Below are 27380 nucleotides of genomic sequence, written 5' to 3' on the forward strand. Positions count from 1 at the left end.
GTTACGCTCGGAGACCGCGACCCTTCAATGAATCTATTTTTTATATATCCTATTATAGATCTCCATAGATTGTTTGAAGTGTAATTGTCGAATTATTTCTCCTGCACCTGCTGTCCCTCTTGACTTCTTTGTACTCAGGGTGGCTCTGTGGATGTCGCGATCGCTCGTAACGCCAAACACGGGTTCCATTCCCAACTTGGTTACAGTGTGTGAAGCCAGTTCCCAGCCGTGACATGAGTGGAATATTGCTGACATATGCGTAAACCTCAACTCACTCACTCACTCACTCACTCGTTGTATCCCTAGGCGGTGGTGTGGCGTTCTGGTTAAACCATTCGATCCTAATCGATGTTTCAATGTACAATGTAGGTATTATGTGAGAAGAACATTTCTGGTTCCCCGTCGTGATGTGGCTGGCATATCGATACAATCGTCGTACAACCCCTCTCATTTACTTGGGGAATGGCTCGGGTAGCCTAGTAGTTAAAGCGTGCGCTCTTCGCGCCGAAGACGCTGGTTCGATTCCCCACAAAAGTACAATGTTCATTTCGCTGTGGTGTTGAGGAAAGCATGGCGACCTGGCTATGTAGATTACATAGCCATATGTTTCATTCCGCGACATGCTGTGGGTGCCATGCCGTAATAACCCTGTTTATTATTGATGTCGCTGAAACAGGAGTAAGTCGGGCAATGAAGTGTTTCAGAAACCCCTACCCGGTTCATCTGATAGGCGGTAGAGATTCCACTGCCCGCTCAACTGTGACCTTCGCCTGCTCGTTTGTGAGTAGCCTGAAACAAAATAAAAATCATTTTCTATCGCAGACTCAAATAGAAACAAAACTCTGTTAGAAATGATCATATCGATTATGAGCTGTTGTCTTGAAAGTACCAGGAATAGAAGCACAACAACTAACTGCGATGGGATCTGGTAGAATTCCGCGGACGGTGGTTAACTGTTGACCTTCAAGGTATTTTTAAGAGTTAACTTTGCAAAATTGATTGGTTCAAGAACACCGCACAGACTGTACTGTTATTGCGGCATCGAGGTCTCCGGTAGCCATGTTGTACAGTTCTTTGTGAAACGAGGCATCAGTTTGAGCGTTAGAATATTGTTCGTTGCTTTGAAGCAAAATTAATTATTGTCAGAGCATAACTGTCTTGTGTTTCAACATGCGTTCGAATACAATGAGATTAAGAATCTCTGCGATCGTTCTACAAAGAGATGGGTCATTTAGTAATATTGCTTTGTTGTGTATGTTTTGCTTTACCTTTTTGGAAATTTATCTTCTTCTATATCTGTCGCTCGGATATGATCTTTGGTTCTTCCCCAACATCACATCAGCACCCCACTCACATCAGCACCCCACTCACATCCTCACCCCACTCACATCCTCACCCCACTGATATCATCACCCCACTCACATCAGCACCTCACTCACATCAGCTTCCCACTCACATCAGCTTCCCACTCACATCCTCACCCTACTCACATCACCCCACTGATATCATCACCCCACTGATATCATCACCCCACTCACATCCTCACCCCACTGATATCATCACCCAACTCACATCCTCACCCCACTCACATCCTCACCCCACTCACATCTTCACCCCACTCACATCAGCACCTCACTCACATCAGCTTCCCACTCACATCAGCTTCCCACTCACATCCTCACCCCACTCACATCACCCCACTGATATCATCACCCCACTCACATCACCCCACTGATATCATCACCCCACTCACATCCTCACCCCACTCACATCCTCACCCCACTCACATCAGCACCTCACTCACATCAGCTTCCCACTCACAACAGCCTCCCACTCACATCCTCACCCCACTCACATCCTCACCCCACTCACATCACACCACTGATATCATCACCCCACTCACATCATCACTCCACTCACATCCTCACCCCACTCACATCAGCACCCCACTCACATCAGCTTCCCACTCACATCCTCACCCCACTCACATCAGCACCCCACTCACATCAGCACCCCACTCACATCCTCACCCCACTCACATCACCCCACTCACATCCTCACCCCACTCACATCAGCACCCCACTCACATCAGCACCCCACTCACATCACCCCACTCATATCATCACCCCACTCACATCATCACTCCACTCATATCATCACCCCACTCACATCAGCACCCCACTCACATCAGCACCCCACTCACATCAGCACCCCACTCACATCACCCCACTCATATCATCATCCCACTCACATCATCACCCCACTCACATCAGCACCCCACTCACATCACCCCACTCATATCATCACCCCACTCACATCAGCACCCCACTCACATCAGCACCCCACTCACATCAGCACCCCACTCACATCCTCACCCCACTCACATCCTCACCCCACTCACATCATCACCCCACTCACATCAGCACCCCACTCACATCACCCCACTCATATCATCACCCCACTCACATCCTCACCCCACTCACATCAGCACCCCACTCACATCAGCACCCAACTCACATCAGCACCCCACTCACATCACCACCCCACTCACATCCTCACCCCACTCACATCCTCACCCCACTCACATCAGCACCCCACTCACATCCTCACCCCACTCACATCAGCACCCCACTCACATCAGCACCCCACTCACATCAGCACCCCACTCACATCAGCACCCCACTCATATCAGCACTCCACTCACATCAGCACCCAACTCACATCCTCACCCAACTCACATCCTCACCCCACTCACATCAGCACCCCACTCACATCACCCCACTCACATCAGCACCCCACTCACATCACCCCACTCACATCATCACTACACTCACATCCTCACCCCACTCACATCAGCACCCCACTCACATCAGCACCCCACTCACATCAGCACCCCACTCACATCACCCCACTCACATCACCCCACTCACATCATCACTACACTCACATCCTCACCCCACTCACATCAGCACCCCACTCACATCAGCACCCCACTCACATCAGCACCCCACTCACATCACCCCACTCACATCAGCACCCCACTCACATCACCCCACTCACATCAGCACCCCACTCATATCAGCACCCCACTCATATCATCACTACACTCACATCATCACCCAACTCATATCATCACCCCACTCACATCACCCCACTCATATCATCACCCCACTCACATCAGCACCCCACTCATATCAGCACCCCACTCACATCAGCACCCCACTCACATCAGCACCCCACTCACATCATCACCCCACTCATATCATCACTACACTCACATCATCACCCCACTCATATCATCACTACACTCACATCATCACCCCACTCATATCATCAATACACTCATATCATCACCCCACTCATATCATCACTACACTCATATCATCACTACACTCACATCATCACTACACTCATATCATCACTACACTCATATCAGCACCCCACTCACACCATCACTACACTCATATCATCAATACACTCATATCAGCACCCCACTCATATCAGCACCCCACTCATATCATCACCCCACTCATATCAGCACCCCACTCATATCATCACTACACTCATATCATCACTACACTCACATCATCACCCCACTCATATCATCACTACACTCATATCATCACTACACTCACATCATCACCCCACTCATATCATCACTACACTCATATCATCACCCCACTCATATCATCACTACACTCATATCATCACTACACTCATATCATCACTACACTCACATCAGCACCCCACTCACATCAGCACCCCACTCACATCAGCACCCCACTCATATCAGCACCCCACTCATATCATCACTACTCTCATATCATCGCTACACTCATATCATCACCCCACTCACATCATCACCCCACACACATCATCACTACTCTCATATCATCACTACACTCACATCAGCACCCCACTCACATCATCACCTCACTCATATCATCACCCCACTCACATTATCACCCCACTCATATCATCACCCCACTCATATCATCACTACTCTCATATCATCACTACACACATATCATCACCCCACTCACATCATCACTACACTCATATCATCACTCCACTCATATCACCACCCTACTCACTCTCACTCATTCATGCTGTCAGCCACTCGTTTGCCTGGATCAGACTCGCTGAGTCTCAGACCGACGTTTGTTAGTTGCACTATACCATGTCTAACAACGTTCACTCACGACTTGTAACTTACCCGTGAAGATCCGTGTTAGAATAGGTCTTCAGTAAGTCATGCTTGCCATAAAAGGCGACTGCTTATACATATACTCGATTATTTACAGACCGCCGTCATATACCTGGACAACAAAAAAACAAACAAAAAACAACGGCTTGTAATTAGACTAGTGTGTGGCGGTTATAGCAAGGTCCCAACAATTTTGTCTTGAACAAAAATCACTGCATCCTATTCCCATAAATAGAACACTGCGTCTCCAAATGAATAATTTCTTCCTGATATGAAAACAATATCACACCATTATCATGACTATCTACGTGATAACTAAGGTAATCTGACACTGGATCTAATTATGGCGGTGAGCGATCATAAAGTCGATCTGTTAATACGTGTTGATAACGAAGCAGGAAATAGCCCTTCGAATAAATCAACGATCTATCGATTTTTTGTCTCCGGAGATATTCCAATCTGTAAATGTCTAACTAATCGGAATAAATGTTCCCAAGGGTATTTCATGATTCATCGTATTGCAGCCTCCTGACATGAAGTCACTTCCAGGAGACGTAACACCTCTTCTGATGCCAGTTCTTCCTCTTAGTGATGATGCTGAAATAGCCATATTTAGCTTCAAAATGACCTTGCTCGGATATACAGCCTCAGGTTGAAGATTTACAAAAGCAAAACGACATAGTTAATCAATTCTAAATGTGTGTATGCATTCCTGTGTCATAATTTGTTCAAATGAATGAGTTGGGGTTATACGCCGATTTAATTTGAATAATTAAATTAAATCGGCTTAAACCTCACTGTGATGTAACTGAAACAGTGATGGGGAGAATATTACTGTACCAAAGTAAATCTGCTGACGCACGGCGTGTTCGATAACAGTTTCAGTGTGTCGCAAATGAGGAAGAAGAACGATGATGATGATGATGATGATGATTTATTCTACCAAATGTGTTCATCATCTTCGCGTTCTTATATTTATGAACGTTTAACGACTTCTTTCTCAAGAACAATCAGGTGTAGTTTGAAAGACTGGGTGAAGATGGTTGACACGATGGCAGAACAGTTTGCGGTTACTGTTTTTCTGGCCTTCTGAGTGGAGTACAGTTTCATTAATAAATGATTTAGGTAGCCGCAACTGTCCACATGTCCAGCGACTGGCCACAGGTCAGCGACTAAAGACGATATATCATCCGATGAATTTCCGTCCGAAGGGTGTCGGTCACAGGGGAAATCCAAGATGATTGCGCAGACTTGACACGTGACTGAGAGGTCACATCGGGTCAAGTTATACGTGTCGTGCAGTCAATCGAGTCCACTCCGTTAATTACATCGCAGATTTTACCCTGGGCTGGAGTGGTGTAGTGTTATTATTGCCTCATTCTTTGGAAACCGCATTCCGAACGATCGCTCTTCATCTCTTTCGTATTAACATAACGGTCGATTTTAAGTGAAGCTTTTCCTTTTGGTTAATTTAAATTCGGTATGCCATTTCACATCGAGCAGCATTTCTATAAGAGAGGGACACAGCTGACGCCATATTGTGTTGTGTCATGGCAGCTACGTGAAACTTGGGATTCTAGTTGCAATATGGAGTCCTCCCAGTGCTGGACGTGATGTGCACTCGGACCGAGATGGACAGTGTACGGCCTTTGGTATAATATTGACGAATATAGTAGTAGCAGCAGTAGTAGTAGTAGTAGTAGTAGTAGTAGAGTAGTACCAACAGCGTCATTGTTTGTCTTCCCATTATCACAACCAGCTGTATCCATTATGATTTTATGATGATGGTTTTGTCTTCCCAATCATGAACATCATCATCATCATCATCATCATCATCATCATCATCGTTCCATTTCATCAGATATTACTCTTGCTAGAGATCTAACTATGAACAATCAATTGCCACTTGACGTTCTGAGCGACATTAGGTACATTTAGCTTGATCGAAAGGATGTTGATTGGTCAAAACGAATGTCTCTTTTGGGAAATGTTTTATATTATTTTGGCACATAAGATACACGCGGGGAACTGTTGCGTCCCGTCCTGGCAACGAGATTTCGATACTGCCCGCAGGTTATGTGTAGAATTTCAGTGTAATGACTTGTCATGTGCATCAGTGTATGCCATCATATCGCTCCATATGACACCACCATTTACATACTGGATATGTTTTTGTCAAAATGAAATTTACTCCCCGCATTGCTTGAAAAACACGTCAGTATCGGTTTAAACGACAGGGAAAAATGTTACCAGAAGTCAGTGCAACCCCTACAATGATGCATCGTTGCCTTCGTTTGATAATGTGTTTAAAGGTCGATGTTATTTTAGGATATATAAAAATCTTTAAACCCAATCGGTAAGAGCTGCGAAATGTCTGAGTTGTGAGTGAAGCTGGGGACGAGAATTGACGAGCGCTTTTACCTAATGTATTTTAGTGCAGTGATAAGATCTACTGGGTTCATTTTGGCCACACGGAGATAAACCAATCAGAGGCACTACATAACTATCTCTAGCCATCCAATCTATGTTCATCATTCTCGCTGTCGGTCTAGACAGGCATAACTACCCCGCCACCTGTCACTCTACCCAATAATCGATCTGTTTATTCGTTTAAGCAGTCTCCCTTTCCTTTCTTCCGCGTATTAACGATGTGTTTATCCATCTAGTTGCAATAAATGGCCGTTGTCTCTAGAATCTAAGGAACCGCTTTCAGATATGGTGTGATTCCAGATGAACGAATCAATGCGTATTCATTTCCAGTTTACTGCAGTCATTCAACCGCCTTCATTCCACCATCTGTCATCATCAGTCCATCCACCATCGGGCCATCAAACCCCCCGTCATCCATCCACCCACCACCATCGATCCATCCACCATCGGGCCACCAAACCACCCACAATCTGCCCACCCACCCACCATCCATCCATCAACCATAGGGCCACCAACCACCCACAATCTGCCCACCCACCCACCCACCCACCCATCAACCATCGGGCCACCAAACTACCAACCAGCTGCCCACCCACCATCCATCCATCTATCCATCATCGGGCCATCATCCGTCCATCATCAGTCCATCCGATCCATCCATCCGTCATCACGTCAAAACACCGACCATCCATCATCAGTCCACTCCATTATCCACCATCAGTCCTCTCCATCATCCACCATCAGTCCACTCCATCATCCACCATCAGTCCTCTCCATCATCCATCATCAGTCCACTCCATTATCCATCCACACTTGCCCATTTCTGGTTTCCCCCGCCGTGATATTGCTTGAATGTTGCTAAAATCGGCGTAAGATCATACATACTCACTCACTATCCATTCTTTATCGTTCATCATCTCCTGCCAGCCCGATATATATCCACCTTTTGCCCTTCCTTGTAACACATTCGTCATCCATGTATAATATCCACTCTTTATCGCCGATCCTCTCTGTCCTCCCCGATATATATCCACCTTTTGCCCCTCCTTGTAACACATCCGTCATCCATGTATAATATCCACTCTTTATCGCCCATCCTCTCTGTCCTCCCCGATATATATCCACATTTTGCCCTTCCTTGTAACACATTCGTCATCCATGTATAATATCCATTCTTTATCGCCCATCCTCTCTGTCCTCCCCGATATATATCCACCTTTTGCCCTTCCTTGTAACACATTCGTCATCCATGTATACTATCCATTCTTTATCGCCCATCATCTTCAATCTGTTCTTTCCTCCTCTTTCTAACACAGCTCAAATTGTCCATGTGTATCAACCTCCACCCATCCCCACCCCCTTAGTCCCAGTCCCTTTGCCTATCAGCACTTCACTCCCACCATATAATCCAAGCAATCCATCCATCTTACCATCTAGTTCCATCAGATAACTAAACGTGGCAGCGCCCTGTACTGCCTGCTGGAGCATCGACTGGGGAAGTCACGCGTGTTGTGCCACGCTGTCACTCGGCGCGCCAGGTGGATCAGAGGGGAGTCACTCTCCGTTAGGTGTGAAGAAACACTGGATCAGCTTGACCATCGTTGGATCACTCTGGATCACTGTCCGTTATAAATGGAACGCGTATCTGTGTGTGATGCTGCTTGGAGAATGTGCCCAAGGCTTAGGCAGTGACAGCAACTTGTTCTGGGAATCCATGTTCTGTGACAATAGTTCTTGGAGTTACTGGTGACATTCTGCTGAATGTGGAGAAATACGAGACTGGTTATGTTCGCTCATATATCTCTTATCGATGACTTGTCGTGTACTTAATAGAATTATATATGTACAGCACAATGGTGAAATGTGACTGATGTTTCAGAATTCAACCAACACGTATTTATGAATTAGTTAGAATTCGGTTTTAATCACTAATGAAATCTTTGTCATCGGCATGACTGATATATGTATAGAATGTTTGAAGGTTCATGGTTAACATAGGAATTATAAATACCGTTTATTCCAAGTGTTCCCAGATACGACAATTGAGTAAATCAAACTTATCTTATTTCTTATCAATATCACTGATTTGACGTCTCCCAAACTTAACGCATTCCGATTAATAATTGAAGTGTTAACGTACGTGTGCGTTGTGTCACGGGGAAATTTGTACAAGATATTCCAAGAGCTCAGTCAGCTATCCACTTGGAATTATACTCAAGTATCAATCAATATATTCCCCTCGACGGTTGACTGTCGGCGCCGTATGGGGCTCAAGGAGTAAATTCCTTGTATGACGAATCAAGGGCAGGCCTGGCATCCCTGGTACCAGATGGTCTGGTGATGTCTGTCTAATGCAGATTGGCTTCGTGCACGGCAGATCGGTTATTAATTCATTACCGCTTCTACTTGGTATAGTCTGATTACTCGATTGTTGAATTGAATTACACAGCAAGTGAATGCATGGCATTTGTAGGATGATTGATTCAACTTGTGAACTTTTATGCCATTTTATGGCACCTCCTTGAATAATATGGGTGTCTTGAAATTATAAATTTCATATTAATGAAAATGTTGTAATTAAATATTCAAGTTCATATATAATTTATGTTTAAACATAATGTTCATGAATAGGATACCCTTGACATTGCGTTTCCTACTCCTGACGTGACTACTGAAGTTGATCCAGCACCACCCGGTGACCCTACATGTATATTACGTACTTTATAGACATATTTCTCGTGATACAAATTTGAAAGTATACACATAACGAACTTCTAAAGTTCCGTATATGACTGTGTCTGTACTCGCCCATTGTCTGGGTGGACAGTAAACTATTGCCTCGTCCAGTCGTAGGTCCGCTGCACATTCCAGAGCAATGTCCAATAAGTTCACAGCTGCCAAGCAACCGCTGTCCATGTAAATCGATACACAACGAGAAGTCAGTGAGTGATAACGCTTGCAAGCCGACGCCCTGTGTACATGTGATTCAACATTTACTGTTATTCGTCAACGTCTGATTGGAGGAAACCTTCTTAACCACGTACAGTGTATCCGCCATCATCTAGACAGTGATCGCCGTGCTGTTTGTAATGGAACGGACATACATCAAATTTATAAGACGTATTTCAAATATTCAAACTCTTTGGTGTTCCACGAATATGTGTAGTATCAATCTCCAAGGTCGCTAGAGCGTCATCTGACTGCCCCTCTGACTGTGGCTCGTCAGATGAACAAAACAGTGAATTGTGGCTTACATGTGTGTGTATAAGTAAGTCGTGTGTATATATATCGAGCATGTTAACTGTTCTCATACTATACCACTATCTGGCAGAGATTTGCCAGAAGGTGAAGACTGGCGTCAAACCCTACTTCCGACCGACACTGGAGGATTATGACTGTCCGTGCGACGAGCTGGCTGACGTCATCAGACGGTGCTGGGCAGAGGATCCAATGGAAAGGCCGGATTTCCAAGCCCTGAAGAGCATTATTCGAAAACTTAACAAGTAAGTTTATGGTGTTGTCTCTTGCTGTTCTTTTAACAGGTGGCCTAGTAGTTTAAGGCACCGAATCACGTTGTGCAGAGTTACTTACCTTGCTCGTACAAGGATCCGCCAATCGTGACTCGGAATTGATCCTAGACTCGTACCGATTCTGATCCTTGGCATGTCTGCACCATATATACACACGTCATGGGGATGAGGGTTTCGTCTCCCACATAAACATAACATGCTCTTAAATGGCCGTCTGCAGTGCGGCCAAAAAAATCTACTTCTACGCCTACTCATCTGTATTGTATTCAACATGTAGTTGTGGCGACGAATAAACTAGTTGTAAATGCTTATGCTTCATAAGCCTACATCCGGGTTGGATTTCATAATGTATGATTTAAGAAGCGCCATTGTTTTTAACAATATTTTTATTTTATACCCTAATACCCCCTCATTTCAACATTCAACTTCAAACGGAAATATAGCATCTCGTCAATGCCGAAATGTTATATAAGTGATGTAGTGTTCTGACAAGTCTATCAAGACTGACTTTAGTACCACACATATCACGAATGTAGATGAAAGTACCGCGTCCTTGTGGGTATTGAAGAAGACACATTCTGGCTACTTTGGCAAGTTCATCTCGGAGAACATCCCCCTTCTTCAAGAAGTTGCGGGGACGAGATTGGGACACGGTAATGTGCCTTGTTACCGCACACCGGCTCCCCATCGTAATACTTACCTCGCAGCTAGCTTCTCCACTCTGAATCATGAAGAAGTGAATAACAAGTATTATTATTCTCACTTTGAGGGCAAACCCAACTCTGGTAATTGGTTTGTGTGTTTGATCAGTTGCTTGTGCTTCTTTGCGATCGCCGCTAGCATTTTGTTAACTTAATTTCATTTTTCTCCATTGCTTTGAAATTGATACACTTAAAATACTGAACAATATACGGTCAAGCTAGGTATTGACATAGACACACTCTAGCTAAGTATTGAAAAAGACACTTTCTAGCGAGGTATTAATATAGACACATTCTCGCTAGGTCTTGAAATAGGCACAGTCAAGGTAGGTAGTGGAATAGACACGTTGGATCTAGGTTGTGAATAACATACATTCTTGCTATATATCGAAAATGGACACATTCTAGCGAGGTATTGAACTAGGCACATTCTAGCAAGGTATTGAACTAGGCACATTCTAGCGAGGTATTGAACTAGGCACATTCTAGCAAGGTATTGAACTAGGCACATTTTAGCGAGGTATTGAACTAGGCACAGTCTAGCTAGGTATTGAACTGGGCACATTCTAGCTAAGAATTGAACTAGGCACATTCGAGCTAGGTATTGAACTAGGCACATTCTAGCTAGGTATTGAACTAGGCACATTCTAACTAGGTATTGAACTAGGCACATTCTAGCTAGGTATTGAACTAGGCACATTCTAGCTAGGCATTGAACTAGGCACATTCTAGCGAGGTATTGAACTAGGCACAATCTACCTAGATATTGAACTAGGCACATTCTAGCTAAGAATTGAACTAGGCACATTCGAGCTAGGTATTGAACTAGGCACATTCTAGCTAGGTATTGAACTAGGCACATTCTAACTAGGTATTGAACTAGGCACATTCTAGCTAGGTATTGAACTAGGCACATTCTAGCTAGGCATTGAACTAGGCACATTCTAGCGAGGTATTGAACTAGGCACATTCTAGCTAGGTATTGAACTAGGCACATTCTAACTAGGTATTGAACTAGGCACATTCTAACTAGGTATTGAACCAGGCACATTCTAGCTAGGTATTGAACTAGGCAACTTCTAGCTAGGTACTGAACATCGCATTGTCATACAACTCACAGGTAAAACATTTATTCGATGAACCGGACGCTTGATGACGTGTCGCATGCATGACCCAGGAAGGGTTTCACAGCTCGCCACCCCTATCAAACTTTGAGCAGTTGTCGTGTCATGGTTGCCGTACGTGGAACTGATCTAGCAATCTGTCCAGATACTGGGTAATGCATTATAGTAATTACGCTCTCAGGAAGTTCGGCATAAATCTGTCCAAATGCAATTGCAATGTTACAAACCATTTTGTCGCCATACGTACCGGACTCCTGGCATTACCGCGACTTTATATCGACTGTCATTTACCCAGTCATCACTTGGTCCTAATATTGCGTCACATAATTGCTGCTTTATTACGAAAATATATCAGTTCATCTGACATTGTCAGCGATATGAATCCGCCCTTATTCTTCTGCATAACCCACAGGAAAGGAGCAGGCAATATAGCTCAATTATCTATGTTAATATTCAGTGTAAATCACAAGGACTGCCGGGACTGATTTCTTGTTATAGTGGTGAAGTGTGTTAATGAGAGTCGGGTTGCTGATATTGGCTAGTCGACAGCGATAAAGTACAGATATAGGCATGCGCGCAACGCACGACGGCATGGGATACAAACAGTCCGAAATGGCCATTGCGAGTTATACTCCTATTAGGAATGAATACACCTACGTTAGGGCATCCCTAGCCTGCGTGTTGGTTATGTAATGGCGTTATCGGCGTAACTAGAATTTAAAAAGGAACCATTGTTTGTGTGTAGTCAGTCACCTCGAGTGGTGGAATTAATGGCGTTATCGGCGTAACTAGAACATGAAAAGAATCCATTGTTTGTGTGTAGTCAGTCACCTCGAGTGATGGAATTCATATGGACATCGAGAGACCCTCCATTTAATTTTAATTAAGACATCGAGCACGTGCAGCTGACTGTTATTTTTTGGTCAAAACTTTAGTCAATGTTTTCCAAGTTTCATTCAGTAGTATATGGTATATACCACGCACAAGTTAAAGTACACCCAAAATTGGACGGACGTGCGTTCCAACACTAAGTCTATACTCTTAAGAACACAAATGGGGTGTTCATTAACTTCTTTTCAATAGCAGTCAGCTGGCTCACGTCTTGTCACACATTGCCCATTCCTCACTATTCCTCCTTCTAAACATCTTTCTCCCTCCCTCACCCAATGTCTCCCTCCCTCCCCCAATGTCTCCCTCCCTCACCCAATGTCTCCCCCCCCCCCCCCCAAGTCTCCCTCTCTCCCCATTGTTTCCCTCCCTCCCTCAATGTCTCCCTCCCTCCTCCATGTGTCTCTCCCTACCCCAGTGTCTCCTTCCCCATTGTCTCCCTCCCTCCCTCATTGTCTCCCTCCCTCCCTCATTGTCTCCCTCCCTCCCCCAATGTGTCCCTCCCTCCTCCAATGTGTCCCTCCCTCCTCCAATGTCTCCCTCCCTCCCCCAATGTGTCCCTCCCTCCTCCAATGTGGCCCTCCCTCCTCCAATGTCTCCCTCCCTCCCCCAATGTGTCCCTCCCTCCTCCAATGTGTCCCTCCCTCCTCCAATGTCTCCCTCCCTCCCCCAATGTGGCCCTCCCTCCCCCAATGTGTCCCTCCCTCCTCCAATGTGTCCCTCCCTCCTCCAATGTCTCCCTCCCTCCCCCAATGTGTCCCTCCCTCCTCCAATGTGTCCCTCCCTCCTCCAATGTCTCCCTCCCTCCCCCAATGTGTCCCTCCCTCCTCCAATGTGTCCCTCCCTCCTCCAATGTCTCCCTCCCTCCCCCAATGTGTCCCTCCCTCCTCCAATGTGTCCCTCCCTCCTCCAATGTCTCCCTCCCTCCCCCAATGTGTCCCTCCCTCCTCCAATGTGTCCCTCCCTCCTCCAATGTCTCCCTCCCTCCCCCAATGTGGCCCTCCCTCCCCCAATGTGTCCCTCCCTCCTCCAATGTGTCCCTCCCTCCTCCAATGTCTCCCTCCCTCCCCCAATGTGTCCCTCCCTCCTCCAATGTGTCCCTCCCTCCTCCAATGTCTCCCTCCCTCCCCCAATGTGTCCCTCCCTCCTCCAATGTGTCCCTCCCTCCTCCAATGTCTCCCTCCCTCCTCCAATGTCTCCCTCCCTCCTCCAATGTATCCCTCCCTCCTCCAATGTGTCCCTCCCTCCCTCATTGTCTCCCTCCCTCCCTCATTGTCTCCCTCCCTCCCCCAATGTCTCCCTCCCTCCTCCAATGTCTCCCTCCCTCCTCCAATGTCTCCCTCCCTCCTCCAATGTGTCCCTCCCTCCCTCATTGTCTCCCTCCCTCCCTCATTGTCTCCCTCCCTCCTCCATTGTCTCCCTCCCTCCTCCAATGTGTCCCTCCCTCCTCCAATGTCTCCCTCCCTCCTCTAATGTCTCCCTCCCTCCCCCAATGTGTCCCTTCCTCCTCCATTGTCTCCCTCCCTCCTCCAATGTTTACCTACCTCCCCTAATGTCTCCCTCCCTCCCCCAATGTCTCCCTCCCTCCTCCAATGTCTCGCTCCCTCCTCCAATGTGTCCCTCCCTCCTCCAATGTCTCCCTCCCTCCTCTAATGTCTCCCTCCCTCCTCCAATGTGTCCCTCCCTCCTCCAATGTCTCCCTCCCTCCCCTAATGTCTCCCTGCCTCCTCCAATGTGTCCCTCCCTCCTCCAATGTGTCCCTCCCTCCTCCAATGTGTCCCTCCCTCCTCCAATGTGTCCCTCCCTCCTCCAATGTCTCCCTCCCTCCTCTAATGTCTCCCTCCCTCCTCCAATGTGTCCCTCCCTCCTCCAATGTCTCCCTCCCTCCCCTAATGTCTCCCTGCCTCCTCCAATGTGTCCCTCCCTCCTCCAATGTGTCCCTCCCTCCTCCAATGTGTCCCTCCCTCCTCCAATGTGTCCCTCCCTCCCCCATTGTCTCCCTCCCTCCTCCAATGTGTCCCTCCCTCCTCCAATGTCTCCCTCCCTCCTCTAATGTCTCCCTCCCTCCCCCAATGTGTCCCTTCCTCCTCCATTGTCTCCCTCCCTCCTCCAATGTCTACCTACCTCCCCTAATGTCTCCCTCCCTCCTCCAATGTCTCCCTCCCTCCTCCAATGTCTCCCTCCCTCCTCCAATGTCTCCCTCCCTCCTCCAATGTGGCCCTCCCTCCTCCAATGTGGCCCTCCCTCCTCCAATGTGGCCCTCCCTCCTCCAATGTGTCCCTCCCTCCTCCAATGTGTCCCTCCCTCCTCTAATGTGTCCCTTCCTCCTCCATTGTCTCCCTCCCTCCTCCAATGTCTACCTACCTCCCCTAATGTCTCCCTCCCTCCTCCAATGTCTCCCTCCCTCCTCCAATGTCTCCCTCCCTCCTCCAATGTGGCCCTCCCTCCTCCAATGTGTCCCTCCCCCCTCCAATGTGTCCCTCCCTCCTCCAATGTGTCCCTCCCTCCTCCAATGTGTCCCTCCCTCCTCCAATGTGTCCCTCCCTCCTCCAATGTCTCCCTCCCTCCTCTAATGTCTCCCTCCCTCCCCCAATGTGTCCCTTCCTCCTCCATTGTCTCCCTCCCTCCTCCAATGTTTACCTACCTCCCCTAATGTCTCCCTCCCTCCCCCAATGTCTCCCTCCCTCCTCCAATGTCTCGCTCCCTCCTCCAATGTGTCCCTCCCTCCTCCAATGTCTCCCTCCCTCCTCTAATGTCTCCCTCCCTCCTCCAATGTGGCCCTCCCTCCTCCAATGTGTCCCTCCCTCCTCCAATGTGTCCCTCCCTCCTCCAATGTGTCCCTCCCTCCTCCAATGTCTCCCTCCCTCCTCCAATGTCTCCCTCCCTCCTCCAATGTGGCCCTCCCTCCTCCAATGTGTCCCTCCCTCCTCCAATGTGGCCCTCCCTCCCCCAATGTGTCCCTCCCTCCTCCATTGTCTCCCTCCCTCCTCCAATGTGTCCCTCCCTCCTCCAATGTGGCCCTCCCTCCCCCAATGTCGAGATCCGTTCATCTCTCAACTACTTTCCAAACCTCGATATCTAAATACCTCTCCCACTGTAAGTGTCGAGGTACACATTCACCTGTAATCTCTACATCACTCAAACCCGTGAAGATCCGGCTTGGAATTAAACTTCAGCAACCTTTGCTTGTCGATAGAGGCGACTAACGGGAGCGGGTGGTCAAGGCTCGGTGACTTGGTTGATGCATGTTAACGTATCCAAATAGCGAAGATCGATACTCATGATGTAAATTACTGGATTATCTGCTCCTGATTCGATTATCCGCAAACCATATAGCTGGAATAGTTTTGATCACGACCTTAAACAACAAACAAACAAACAAACAAACAAACGTCACTGTCACCTGAACCCTCGCCACACTCCAGCCCTGACACGCCTCCCTCCTTCTCACTGATTATGTGTCTATGTTGTAAGCACCCTGACCTCTGATCTGCCTGATCCCGATTTGATGTAGAAGAAATCGTGTTACAGTTGAAATATTGCTGACGTTAACAACATTAACTCAGAAGATGCATGTCCACGAAGCATCTTTGCGGTCCGACTGTCGTGACCATTCATCATGGAGTTTGACACGGACCTACGGTGATCGCAGCGCACAAGTCACTTGACGAACTGTACCCTGGAGAACTGTTCTTGTTTCCCATTTAGATCTAAAGCTACTTAAAGATTTACAGTGCCAAAAATACTCTCCTCAAGACTTCAGATGACTTGAACTTTCTTAAAGACTTGGTGAACTTTATGTCGAGCAATAATCAGCAGCTCCAGCCTTTGCTGACTTCATTTCATTTGAACATGTTTTTTGGCAAACTTTTCAAAGATTCTTGCTCGAAAGTTACAACATTCAACGCCTCAGCTTTGAAAACGTTTTATGTTAGAGGACTGTCGACGGTTTGTGAAACTAGTCTAGTCACGATCTAGTCACCGCACCCCTTCTCTCTCTCTCTTTATTCCGTTACCACTCGGCAGTCGTTATTGTACAGTGTCTTTATATTCATCTTAGGTACAGCTGATCTTAGGCGAAAACAATCAACTTTACAATCACCATACAATTGTCCTATTCCACTTGCACCCAAACCGATCTTAGTACGATTGTAAGACGTCTTGGATGTATGATCTTAGCTAAGATTGAATATCTTAAACTCGACTCCTGTCTACAGTTGTCTGTAAACGCACATAGCTTGCTGCGCACACAATAAGTGTAACCGATAACGACACACAACACAACCGTCCTCCATCGCACCTTGCACAGCTTTAAGAAAGGTCCCAATTATTTGAAGGAAACGGTTACTAGAATGATGGCATTTGTTTTTGTGGGCATAAAAACTGTCGTGATCTAGGAATTGTTTGACATTGCAACTTGAGAAATAACTACTCATGTTTTATTTTATTTCGTGACATAATCATTATGAACATAAAAATGAATAATAATTATATGTCCTAATAACACAACACGTAAATGTATGATCGTCATCTATTTGGGGGAACATTTCGTCCAAATCCTAAATTTCTTCATGTTTTCGTTTCGCAGCTATAACAAGAATGCATGAATTAAGAATAACGAATAATGTTTCGAGAAAGCAGTTGCTAATATATATTCACTGGGTCTAAATTATATTTTATAAAAAGTGTGAATTTTACTTTTGCTATTTATAGCATATTTTACACAAATTTCAAATGTCTCATTATGTGTATTTGCTTGTTTGATGAATACTTCAGATGATAATAATAATAATAATAATAATAATAATAATAATAATAACAACAACTGACACGAATGTGAACCCAAAGAAATATAGGGGGGAACTCAGCGATTCTACAACATCAATACACTGGGCATTGTACATGTAGCTTCAACTCTACGGGCTTTATACAAAGGGAAATCACTCCCATCTACCGTATAAACTTAGATTAGTTGCCCTTGATTTATCCAAAAGGTCACGGACGTTACAAATCGCTTGCAAACTACTATGTTTTTATCCTTCCCTTGATTAGCGAGAAGGTATGTGGTTTCACTCTTCTATCAGCATTGAGTCGGGTGGGAATAGTACTCTTAGCTGTCGATTCCACACTTATATATGTGGTTCACTATCGCAATCAACGATATTTCTTACGTTAAATCTGTGGTGCGTTCTTCGTGTTGTTGAATGGGCGATCTTTTTCAATTTATCTTCCCTTCACTAACCCGCTAGGTGCGCTGACCCGGACGGTCCAACCTTAAACTGGCGGCGCATGTGGTATGCGCGATACGAGCACGCCATGTTACTATGACGCCTATAGACGGTTAACTAGTACAATCTTCACCTCTGTCGGCACCGGTCACGCTTGTGTGCGGACAGTATATCTTTTCGCCTAAACAATTATTTATCTATTGCCATGTCCGGAAGTATATGTTCCTTGATATAATTATACATCAGGGATGACCACGACTGATTATATTGTATAGTTAACCACTAGATAGGCGTTCGAAGCGATGCGATGAAATCAGCTGATCGTTCATCCCAGGTCGCTTTGTTGACGTTTTCAATCGGTACTGAAAGTGTTGCCCTTGATGTATGAATATCACACTTTTAAAAATAAAGTAGATTTTGTATACGTTCCTGTATCTATGTTGTAGTATCGCCGAGCAGGCTACATCATATGCATGCATTTCATTATGTACAGCCTAAGGCGATGCGGTACGCGAAATGTGAAGGTCTTATGCAACGTAAAGTTGCCCGTAGCCTCAATGTTGTGAAAATTGACAATAACACATGTAAGTATTTGTCAGATATATAACAGAGAGCAATGAGAAATGTTCTCAAGAAATTGTAAGAGTAACAGGCACTGTCATCAACTAGATATCATGATACAATGTTCAAAACAAAAGTAATGGAAATCACTGAAATCTGTTTTGATATTAAGGGTTATTTGGTGCATGTTGTATAAAAGGAGTTTATGTATATTAATGGTAGCTGTTTGTTGCCAAATACTACCATGATTATATTCCAGTATGATCAATGAAATATATATATCATTTTGGCCTTTTTTGAATTTTACAAAATAGAAAAAAATAATTTTCAGACACAGAGGACCCTATATATTAGTTAAAATACATATTCAAGAGTATTTGTACCAACTACAATTTTTATAAAATAAAACAATATATTCATACTAATTGTCAATCTCTATAATGTTGATTGTCTTAACATTGCAGTGTCTACATCCAGTTTGCATTGACAATAATCATATGATTGTAACACAGATAAAGCTGATTCTTAACTTCATTAGGCCTTGGTTCTTATGTTTCCTTGTTCTAAACTGATGTTTCAAATTCCAACATAAACAAATTATCAATGTTATTTTTTTTCTATTCACACCAACAGATATCTGCATTGCACAATGACTCTTATTATTTTATTTAATATCTCGGCATACTTGTACATGTGTACTAGTATTTGATTACACATGCATGTCTTTTCAGCAGTGATCTGTTTCTGAACTGAATATTATGCAAATAAAAATAAGTAACATAAAAAAGGACTCTGGTATTCTCTCATGTTTGGAGAATCATTCAATTCATTGTGAAAACATTTTTAATTTCTTGCATAAGTTACTTTGATCTTGATAAGATCAAAATAGATCAAAATTAAATTCAGGAGATTAAATTATGCAGTCTAATTCATTTCAGTCAGTCTGTCTAAAATCCGGTCCTATTTTTCAGGCAATAATAAATTAATGAAAATTTAAGAAAAAATATACCTTGCCTGAGTGAATCAGTCAATATGCACATTGACTAAAAATTTCAGTCAATATGCATATTGGGCCTGTTTATAGACACTGACTGTAACATGTAAGTATAATCTGTTATATAACATAAATAAATCCATTTATCTACATGGAATGATTGTGGGGTTCAATTTGCATTTATCTAATCATCAGAAGATTTGATGATTAACTTTCTAAATTCATATTTGCTATATGATAATTATATCTACAAAATATACTTTATATTACAGGTGTCTTGAAATACTGTTGAATGAAAATCAGGATACTTAGATACATCAGGATAATGTGTTGGTATGTATGGGAAATAATTTGTCAACATTTAAATAAATATAATGTTACTAAAACAAGAAGATAAAACAATGATTTACATCTATTTATGCATCATACACATTTTGTGGGGTAGTCAGTATGATTTGTTGTTTGTTGGGACAAATCTCTGTAATTTACTACTATTTTAAGATCATGAGTATCAGAATTCTGTAAGAAATGATGGATCAATGAATTAACACTTGTGATGACTCAGAGCACTTAATGGTGGGACACATGTTATAAGGGGCAGAATAATATGGGTAAATCTCTTTTTTCAAAGTATGATGACTAGTATGTATACTGCAACTGAGTAACTGAGTGCTTAATAGATGCATGGTAGATTTTCATTTGGCCTATTCTAAAAAATAATATAAATTTAAATATTCAGATGCAATTTTAATTTTGATATAAAAAGTAACATTTAAAATCAGTTGTTTTATTATTTTGAAAGTTATTTCTTCTTAAAGTGTTTGTAAAGGCACGGATGTATACTTACTATATAGGTCATTGGTAAAGACCTGTCAAAGATGTCTGTGTGCTGCAAAGGTAGGCATATCACTAATTTTATTAAATTGAAGTCCATGGTAGTATTTGTTGAGATTTGAATGCTTTAATTGTTGTGGGAAATAACACAAAGGATGATGAATAAAATGAGTTTGCATTATTTCATCGATGCAATATGTTAGCCCTGACTGACTAATGCCTCGCTGTTTTCTGACGTAGAAAATACCGTTGCAATATACCGTTTTTCATGACGTTTTTCCCGCTATCTTCCATAGTGACAATTCGTCTTGTAGTTGAAGACTCAACAAATGTTGATATTATAAACTAATAATCACTACAAAATATGTGGTAGTTAAAAATATTCAGTTGTAAACGACCGTTTTTGAACGAAGGTGCAACAGGACAACTCTTTAGCTTGGCTCCGTCTCTACATGTCAGTAGTTGTCGCAGCGCGCATTGATCCGGGAACCAGACCGGAAGCGACAGTTTGGACCGTCGCTTATATCATATCAAAAGGAGAGTTATTGCCCTTTGGAACAAAAAGATTGCCCATTGTCAATTCGAATCATAAAGTTTAACAAAATATAGAGACAATATTTGAACGAAAAGCAGATTATTTATGTGAAAGAGACCAAGCCTTGCACGCCATTTTGTCAAGTTTATGGCGATTGCAGGCAAAGCCTAAGATCGCGATCTTAAGGGTTTACAATAATTGTAGCGCTATGATTGTTCTGTGCAAGTGGACCATAGTATTCCCCCTACTGACCCAGGGAGGTTGCTTTCTCCGAGGTCCGCGTGTCTCGTATAAACGTTTTGGCGAAATGATGTGTCTTCACCCCCAGGTATCGCTAGACCGTTTCCGGGTCGTCTGGGTACTGGTTTGGTCAGGTCGACACTTAAGTTTCATTAGCAAGTGGTTATGGGGCGGTTTTCTCTCTGGTTCAGACTTACTCTGATGGTATTGAGATAACACTAATAAGCTAGGCTTTTATATTTCGTACCCCGTGTTTCTAGAAGTCTGTGAATAACTAACTTGTCGTCATTGAATAGTTAAGGTCAAGTACCCTTTTTCAATACTTTGAGTCTAGATACTCCCTAGCTCAAATGACTTGTGGGGACACGGGTGGCCCAGTCGTCTAAGGCGCCGCGATTCGCTGTGCAGAGTTGCGTCCATGGGGCACGCCAGAAACCTATGATTGTGGGTTCGAATCCCGGTGCGCCCCGATCTAGGTTTGTCAGCACCATACCCGTTCTCGTGGGTTTCACCGAGGTGGAGACCTGCATCACCTCGGGCTTTCCTCCCACATTAAGTTGACCCACCGCGATATAACTGGAATACTGTTAAAAGCGGCGTTAAACCCAACTCACTCACACTCACTCAAATGCCTTTTACTTTGGGGAAGTTTAGAATTTCCTTGACCTGTCAAAGTGGCTGAGTCTTTAGTCAATTAGACTGGTTTAATATTCAGGCGTTTTCATCTATTTTATTCTCCAAGAGACTTCTAGCTGTGTTTATCTCCTGCTATTTAACCCAGCCGAGGTTATTCACTCATTAGAGTGTTGAGTTGATTAACTTTCACATGTTAATTTGTCGTAAAATACTTAATTGTCTGTCTATGATTTATAATTGCTACTGTGTGACAGTTGCAAGGTTGCTTAGCTAATCAGCTGGTACAATTGTTCTGATTTAATTAATCAATGATCGTTGTCAGTGGGTTTCCGACCCTTTTATTGTCATCTATACCTACAACTAGCTGATGATAATACACCTGTGAATCTATTGCCACGTTGTCATTATTACTGTGTTCTTGTTTCGTGGACCCGTGGAGATCCGGGGTAGAATAGGTCTTCAGCAACCCATGCTTGTCGTAAATGGCGGTGGTCAGACTCGCTAACTTGGTTGATGCATTTCATCAATCCCAAATGCGTGGATCGATGCTTATGATATCAATCCCTGGATTCTCTGGTCCAGACTCGATTATTTACCGCCGTCATATAGCTGGAATATTGCTGGCGTAAAACAATAAACCAACCAACTTGTTTCATGACATGCTTGTCTCTGGAGCACAGATCCGTGATCAGTTTTTTCCCAGTTTGGAATGATGACAAAATTTACGTCAGATGCAATATCCTTTTTGACTCGTTTAACATGTTGCCGTTTTTCTTCATGTGGACAATTTGCATGTGTTTGTGGCGAGTGACAGGATTGGGGCAGGATACGTTCACCTGGTATCAGTAGAGCGTTCGCCCGGAGAGAGGAAGCTCGGGGTTCGATCCCCGGGCCGCGTCATACAAAAGATGTACTTGTTGTTTCCCTGCCTGGCGCTCAACAGTGAGTGGTCAGTATACTGTTTCTGAGTGGGTTGTTCATGTTAAACTGCGGCATGGTATCTCTGTTGCCATGGCCTAGCCTTCTCGGACTAGTACAAACACTCAAACAGACACAGACACACACACACACACACACACACACACACACACACACACGTACGCACGCACCCACACAAACATGTGCATGCACTTCGCTATATAAGTGTAATAATCTTTAACCCGATATTACCTCACCTCACCTCACCTGGTGTTATCACTATTTGATAGAGCTTCATAAACACATGCTTGTGATAAAGTCGGCATCGTACAAGGGGCTCTGCATTCAGTAGAGATTCCTGATGATTCTGGGGATGTTTTTGTTGCTTTTAGAATACCATGTCTCAAACTCTCGATCGATGGTTTGCTTTGAAGCTTGGAATTTGACTTGTAAAACGAGAATGACTTTCATATGTACCAATACTGTATAACATTGCTCACTACAATGACAACCTTACTATGCTTCGTAACTTGGAACAAATGTAGGTTGTGAATACAACGCAAGTGAGATGACTGTGTCGTAACTGCCAGTTTGCAGTCTCTGTCAGTACGTACATTGGGGTATCGCAGCAGTTTCGCTGAAAGCTGAATACAAATAACTCAGTTTCCAGAGATATCTGGAAAATAGGAACATCCTGAATTTTCAATTATGTGAGGGAAATACCATTAAACCAGCCCCAAGTCTTCTGTTCTGTACGAGCGCCATAATCCCACCCAGGGGCTAGACATGTAATACCGAGCTCTCCGCCCATGATAATTGATTTTTACCATTTGTTGTACTTTATTTAATCCCCTATTGCACAATAAATCATCGTAGCAGAACGCCACCAGGGGGCGCGGTGACTGCGCATTTCTACTGGAAGGTAGCGGTACGTCTAAAACAGCAGGATCGATGTAAATATAATCAGGAGGCTGAAAAAGGCTTGATCGATTGCAGGTATTGAGCGGTGATAGTTAATCAGAGAGGGCACCTGCCCATTAGAATGGCAAGTCAGATGAAGAAGCTTGTTTCTGAATGCACGCCACTGAAGAGTTTGATGGAATGTTTGGGACGGATGAGATTAAATGCCGGATTTGTCAGGAGCAAATTTGTCAATGCTATCCTGAAATACAAATACAGTGGCCACGTCAGCGAGGTTGTGATTATTATTTATGACATTGGCTGACAATGTGAGTATCATTTAGTTAAGTAAGCACTTTAATTACTTCTGTAATTCCTAAAATCGTATTCATATATGTATTATTTGCACACAACATATGAACTTGAACATAATTCTGGTATCCCCGCCTTGAAGTGGTGTAAACTATATTCGCTCACTTATCACGTTATTTAAGCAGCCCAGTCGTCTAAGGCGCCGCAATTCACTTTTGAGAGTTGAGTCCCTTGGGCACGCTGGAAACCTGATGAATGATTGTGGGTTCGATTCCCGGTTCTCCCCAATTATGTTTCTAGGTTTGTCAGCACCATATCCGTGCTCGTTGGTTTAACCAAAGTGATAAATGTCTGAGACCTGCTCCTCACTCATTTTAGATCCGGTGTAGAATAGGTCTACGGTAACTATGTTTGCCGAACGAGGCGACTAACAGGATTGGTTGGTCAGCCTGGCTGACTTGGTTGATGCATTTCATCGATCCCAAACGCGTGGATCGATGGTCATGATATCAATCACTGGATTGTCTGGTCCAGACTCGAATATTTACAGACCGCCGTCCTTTAGCTGGAATATTTCTGAGTGTGGCGTTAAACAACAAACAAACAAACAAACAATCACTCATTTAAGCAGTAGTAACTGTTGTACAGGGACTGTGCTTATGAAACAGGACACAGTATGCGCAGTGTTTGCAGTCCTTCCCAGTTAAGCAGTGTTGTGTACGCGCCCATCTTGACTTTTGCTGACAACAAGCCCTCCCTAATAATGGCTTTCCAAAACTCACATTCCCTCCGCGTATTCAGTAGTCAACTTAACGTCTTGGACAAAATTATGTGTTTAGTTCAAAGTATTTTCAACCGTGCACACCATCATCATCACGTCCGATACGCCCCCACAATGTCCGTGCAGAGTGATAGGACGTATACTCATGGTTGTCTAACAATACAACTACAACTTGTCACCGGTCGAACCAATAACTCTCAGAGTTTCCTTGCCGATAACACGTATTATTTGTAGAATGTGTTCATGACCCGTCTTTAAATTTGGATGATCGTGATCATCGCCTTTTCACTTTTAGCTGTCAAAGATATAAAATAGATTATCGAAAGAATACTCTTCTAAAAAATTCCCCTTGACCAAACTGGTAGACATCTACGAACTGCCTGACCTTGGCCTCCTGTTCCACTTCAACATACCGCTCCATGATAGAAATAGAATAACGTTAAACTCACTCACATGTTATATGACCCGTGGAGATCCGGGTTAGAATAGGTCGTGTCGTAAGAGACGACTAACGGGATCGGTCGGTCAGACTCGCTGACTTGGTTGATCCATGTTATAGTATTCCAATTGCGTAGATCGATGCTCATGATATCAATCACTGGATTGTCTGGGCCAGACTCGATTATTTACATACCGCCGCCATATAGCTGCAATATTGCTGAGTGTGGCGTTAAACAACAAACAAACAAACAAACACTAACATGTTATTGACATGATTTACAATGTGTTACCGCTTTGTTATTACCTATGGACCACGGATAAAGTGATCAACACGTGACGCGTCTGACATAACCCTATCACATCAGCAAACCCAAAACATTGCATCGATTGGAGTGTTCTTGTTTGGAGTATTTAGACTGAACTGATCTGGTCAAACACGTGAATGTTTTCGATTGGTTACAGGGACGGGGACAAGGGCAACATCCTTGACAACCTGCTGTCGAGGATGGAGCAGTACGCCAACAACCTGGAAGCTCTGGTGGCGGAGAGGACGTCAGACTACCTGGAGGAGAAGCGGAAGGCGGAGGATCTACTGTACTCCATGTTGCCGAAGTGAGTATAGACACCCGGTGTTCGTGACGTCATTCATATTTGTGTGCTTTTCATCCCCATGCTCACGCTTCAATGTGAGATCACCATTACCAGTAGAATTGTTCCAAACAACACAAAAGACGAGTTACACTTTGGTGCTCAGACTCGGGGACGTGACGAAGCTTGTCAACCACTCGGTTATAGCTCTCGAGATACAGCTGACAAACTCTTTGAGTGTATATTCCAAGAATTCCCGGTTAGAAGCCAATCCCTTGGAGACAAGTAATGATTGAGACCCCTGCCCGTCTACACCACGTACAAAACCCTGATCCGGCCTCATTGTGTACCTATAATCAAACTTAATCAAATCTGTATCCCCACCCACACAGTTGTGGAGATGTTGTCCCATCTGGCTTGTTGTAGTGACGCAGTGCTCGTTAGGACGTCGCCGGTCCTCTGTATGCTACAGTCAGAGTTAAGGAGGGGATATACTCGTCAGTCCCAGACAGTTTGGATGTAAACATACAGAATCAACATTGACAGTTCAAACTATCAACTTTCAAATGTACATTATATCCTCAAAAAAGTAATTGTAATCATATTGATACACGTAACTTCTGATAATAAGTAAACACCTCCTCCCTGTGGCTCAATATTTACCGTTAGTTCTCGATCTCGGAATGGGTACAAAAGGGTTTGGGGTTTAAAATTTGTTTGTTTAAATTTGAGTTTTATAAAGGAATTCGTCAGAAGTTTATTGAGTCAAACACGACTGAACACCCATTCATATTAATTCCTTTGATTCTTGTGCGCTTAAAAAACCCATTATTACAAATAAATTATGGTCACGGTTAATTTTGATTTTGACCATTTTAAGAATATTGTTGATCCTATAATTACAATGTCTAGACATAAGGGGTCATACATATCTTCCGATATGAAGGTAAATAACTGGAAGCTGATTATTCGACTACACTAATCACTCACTAACCCTAAACATTGTCGTTTACGAGATAGGTTACGGTTTTGTCAACATTAGACACTTTATGAATTACCCGACGTGATATTACGGTCCTGTTGGCGGAGAGAAGGGGTCCAAAATAGACTGATCCCAATATGGCGTTGGGGAACACCCAACACTATTAAGAAAACTATGACAACGTCTCAAGCCCGCCAAACTTGCATTGTATGTGCTTTTATTCAACAAGGAGACTATGTCGGCTGGTCACCTTCAGCTGATTACTAATCCAATATTCCTGCCTCAGATCAGGTTTTGGTCTGACATCAAAGCGTCAGCCTGTTATTGTTTATCTCCTGCAACAACTGCAACTACAACGTCTCCAGAGAAGCGTCAACAACATCAACGCCTGTATCCAAGTCTTATCTGACGGTCACAGTTTTACTATCTCCCGTCAAAAATACATGCATGGAGCGGAATGATTTCTTGATGCGTCCTTCTTCCGCGCGCAGGAATACACACTGAAGCGGTGCCTACCATACACGCAGGTCGAAATTATTGCATGCAAACT

General features: G+C 44.0%; 1 protein-coding gene across 3 annotated transcripts in view; it reads left to right on the top strand.

The window, feature by feature from the left end:
• LOC139461013 (atrial natriuretic peptide receptor 1-like) overlaps positions 1-27380 on the top strand; it is a 206362-nt gene that overhangs the window by 168219 nt on the left and 10763 nt on the right. For all 3 annotated transcript variants that reach the window (XM_071242484.1, XM_071242486.1, XM_071242483.1), the window contains exons 15-16: positions 9969-10140; positions 25723-25872. In XM_071242484.1, the coding sequence (XP_071098585.1) occupies positions 9969-10140; positions 25723-25872 (322 nt within the window). The remainder of the gene's footprint in view (positions 1-9968; positions 10141-25722; positions 25873-27380) is intronic.

Source organism: Haliotis cracherodii, unplaced genomic scaffold (genome assembly GCF_022045235.1).
Source record: "Haliotis cracherodii isolate W230 unplaced genomic scaffold, xgHalCrac1.p SCAF_14, whole genome shotgun sequence".
Taxonomy (NCBI): domain Eukaryota; kingdom Metazoa; phylum Mollusca; class Gastropoda; order Lepetellida; family Haliotidae; genus Haliotis; species Haliotis cracherodii.